Source organism: Nymphaea colorata, chromosome 7 (genome assembly GCF_008831285.2).
Source record: "Nymphaea colorata isolate Beijing-Zhang1983 chromosome 7, ASM883128v2, whole genome shotgun sequence".
Lineage (NCBI taxonomy): Eukaryota > Viridiplantae > Streptophyta > Magnoliopsida > Nymphaeales > Nymphaeaceae > Nymphaea > Nymphaea colorata.
In genome coordinates, this window is record NC_045144.1 from 721,428 (window position 1) to 725,277 (window position 3,850).

The window sequence follows — 3,850 nt, forward strand, 5'->3', positions numbered from 1 at the left end:
TCATCTTTCGATATACATAATAAAAACCAGATTGCAATGATTACAATGTATTTTTTTCAATTTAACCTTACAGATATGATCTTAAGAATAAATTATTAGAAAACATATATGAAATTAATCATTTTTTAAATTAATAAGTTATTGGGAAACATATAATAAATTGATCATTTAACTATCTGTATATTTATAACAAGTCAAATTGAATGCCTTTCCTTATAGAGTGACGGCATTTTCATGCAAGATGGAACAACCCTACTTTTAAAGGAATTTTTTGGCTTTCTTGCTTTCTTGAAACTACAGTCGTTATGATGCTAAGAATTCATGGGCAGCTTTTGTCTATAGCAAGTAAATAAATGTGAGTCTCGCCATATGAAAGTATGTTCTTGGATGGTTTCGTGTTTAACTTCAAGAGACGTAGCATAGCACAGCATATCAGCATTAAAGTTTTAACGAAATAACGACACAAACCGTAGACATTGTGTAGTTAAGTGGCAGATACAACAGTCAAAGAGCACATTGTGTTATGCATCACAAAATTTCATGTCAAAGTGTTGGCACATTCCGTGGCCATTATGCTTACCTAAACCAGCTTATGTCGCAACAAATTCAACCAACACACCATGGCCATTTCATCCGTAATAGTGTAGGCAACGGGACTTGTAGTGGTGGAGTTTTAGCTGTCACGATTACCTATTAGCAACATAATTGTGAGTATCAGCGACTGTCAAAGCCTAGATAATATTCATAATTGCCATGTAGACATATATAACTTAACCTTAAAGCTTAAACGGAGGGGAAAACATCCTTAAAACGAAACACATACATTTATTGTACATGGAAAACTAACACCATCGACTACATGACAATCAGATCCTCCATTGACATAAAACACAATTAAGCAGCATCCAAAGCTGCCAATAGTAGACCAATACAGAGATCATCACAATAGAATCTATATATATATATATATATATATATATATATATATATATATATATATATTGTATTAGCCTTGAGTACATTCAGCTGGTGCAAGAGAAAGCAGCCTCTTCCCCAAATCATACTTCACATGCATGTTCGGCTGCACAACATTCCCAAAGATGGGCACCTCTCCGTCTTTAACTGCTAAGCAGGCGATTACACTTTCAACCATCCTAAAGATATTTGAAGGTGGCAGCTTCCAGTCTGCATTGGCGAAATGAAAGGTCATCTCCGGCAACCCTTCATATGGATCACCATTATTCTCTACATGGTGACACAGATAGTCCTGTTTAGCTGGATAGAAGCATTCATGGTTTATGACGTTAGCCACCGCATTTGCGACTTGATCGTACACATCTTTTGCAAGATAAGTCAGTGTGGTACCCGAGTCTCTAATGATCGATCTGGCATCTCCCAACAATGCAGTCATCTGTGCACCACCAAATTGTATGTTGAGTCTGTTGTTTCCTATGCTTATGTCAATTAGGTTGAGCACATAATACGTGCCTTGAGGACCACCTGGTGCCATCGGCATTTCTTGAACCCCTTCCTGGCCTGAAAACTCTGCGTCCTTACCAGATTTGAGCTGTCTGACGTGATTTCATTGCTATTGGGAGGAAGACAGTAGGCAAATTTATTATCAATAGAAGAGCCAATCTGATTTACAAGTGAGAGAGGACCACCTCCGAGGCCAACAAGGTCAGGAACTTCAAGCAAGGAGGGATTAGGAGGGCCATCCTGATGAACACAACCAGAGACAATTTCTGGAAGCTTGACGGTGCCAGCACCATTGTCAAACAAGAGCGTTTCCGAGGCCAGTATCACTTCTATGAAGGATTTGTCTTCATAGGAATATATGAATCCGTAAAGTTGGTTGATAGTGCAACCATGAATGGGCAGTTCCATGCAAGAGCTGACAGAGCAGGTCTGGCTCTTGTAGGTGGATGACTGAAGTGGATCAAACATTGATGTTTGGCCGGAGCAGGAGTCACAAGGACGGCACATCGTCCATACGAGGTCGCTAACATTGACGAAAGTGGCCCAGTAGAGGTGGGATGGTGTACCAAGTGAGAGTTTCATGAGATACTAGCCGAAGCCTGGCATCACTGGGCTGGAGATCATGCTGGTGGTATTGGCAAACCGTGAAGCATTGCAACGGGAGGACAAAGCCACCTGCTTCGCTCATAGAGCTAGAGTGGATAAAGGGTCATAGAGAGGTGACAGAGATGATTCTCAATGAATGAGGTCTATAGAATAGCCGAGAGGTTTGGAAGCGAATATGGTGGTAAGGTTAGGCAGTATTGCAAGCAGGAGCAGCTGGAGGAGGAGGCGGAATGGTAAGGAGGAGAAGAAGGCAGCCATGGTGAGGGCTAAATGGTTGCTGTATTAAGGAGAAATGTGCTGATATTTATAATGGAAGTCATAGTTAAGGTCGCGCTGACGAAGGGAATGATTTGGATTTGGAAATTGTGGAGAAAAGAAACATGTGGTCGATCACAATGGAGAAAAGTTAGTAGCATCTTCCAATGGTTAAGCTTTGGTAAATCTCAAAGTGGCTTCTTGGACTTCCACAATTTTTTTTTTTTGTGTGTCTTTTCATTTGACTCTGCACAATCAAGATCTGAATATTAGTGTTGAAGTGTTTTCAGTCACAAACATTTGAAGACTCTCAAACACAAATATTTGAAGGAAGGGCGCAGACACTTTAACATATTACCTAAGGTGACCGCAGTAACTGCTGAATACGTTGGAAGAAGAGATTGTCCTAGTGGTATTTCAAATTTTTTTTTATCAGTGTTGCCTTTGTAAGGCAATAAGGCATGGTAGTCCCTGCTCCAAAACCTGTCAATTGACCTCCTTAAACCATGAACCTTGAAGTGGTTGAAAATGGAAATCTCTCTCCCACACGCTCCTCTCTCTATACATATATATGCAGACGTCATTCCACCCCACGATGTTACGGGCTCTCATATGCTGATAGTTCATTGGGCAGAGGATCATGCGCTGAGGGCTTGCAGGTATGCTGTGGTCATTTTGGCCATAGCATTCTATGCCTCTTTTATATTTTTATATATATAGCAGAAAATTAAATGGTGACTTTGATTCTTCAAAGTTAACGACTATTTGATTCATTATAATGAATGGACGACAGAATTCTAAAAAGAAAAAAGTGATAGGTATTTTCGTCATCTAATATTAGTTTACACTTTCTTTCTCTGCATCTTTATCTCAACCATTAAGTGGGTGAATGTGGATATGGGCGTGCTTTTATTACAGACCAAAGGTGTGGGCGTGCTTTTATTACTCACCAAAGGCATGGGCATGGCAACTATAATGGTGGTAGGGGTAGAGGCCGTAATGGAGGAAGAGGAAACTATGTAAAAAATAATAATACTAACAAGTCCAGCCAAGGAGTAACTTGTCAATATTTTGGCAGAAGAAATCATACAGCTCGACAATGTTATGATATTCCAATAGCGTTTATGGCCGTGGCACTCAACATGGGAAAATCTGATAATGCATCTAGTAGCCGAGAAAATGTAAGCAATACTCAAGACTCAGCCAGGTATCCAGACACAGGTGCCTCCCACCATATGACAAATTCAGAACAAGATATGCAAGGTAAAGTTCCCTATCATGGTTTTAATTCTATTATAGTTGTCAGTGGTAGTAAGATGCAAATTAAAAATATAGGGAATGTGTAACTACCTAGGAATACGTCATCCTTTGTTTTGAAAAATGTGTTGCATGCTCCTAAAGCACACAAGAATCTTATGTCAGTAGCAAGGTTCACCAAAGACAAGCAATGCTCTATTGAATTTTCCTCTAATGGTGTTATTGTTAAGAATATGCAAACGGGCAAGATTCT

The 3,850-nt window shown here is 39.8% G+C and overlaps 1 protein-coding gene across 1 annotated transcript; it reads right to left on the reverse strand.

Annotated features, from left to right (window-relative positions):
• Positions 1-894: 894 nt before the first annotated feature.
• LOC116257631 (probable aspartic protease At2g35615) lies at positions 895-1,986 on the reverse strand. The gene is made up of 3 exons (XM_031634577.1): positions 1,485-1,986; positions 1,021-1,122; positions 895-911 (listed from the first exon to the last, which is right to left on the reverse strand). Exons 1-3 carry the CDS (start codon positions 1,984-1,986, stop codon positions 895-897), a joined length of 621 nt encoding a protein of 206 aa, XP_031490437.1.
• Positions 1,987-3,850: the final 1,864 nt, after the last annotated feature.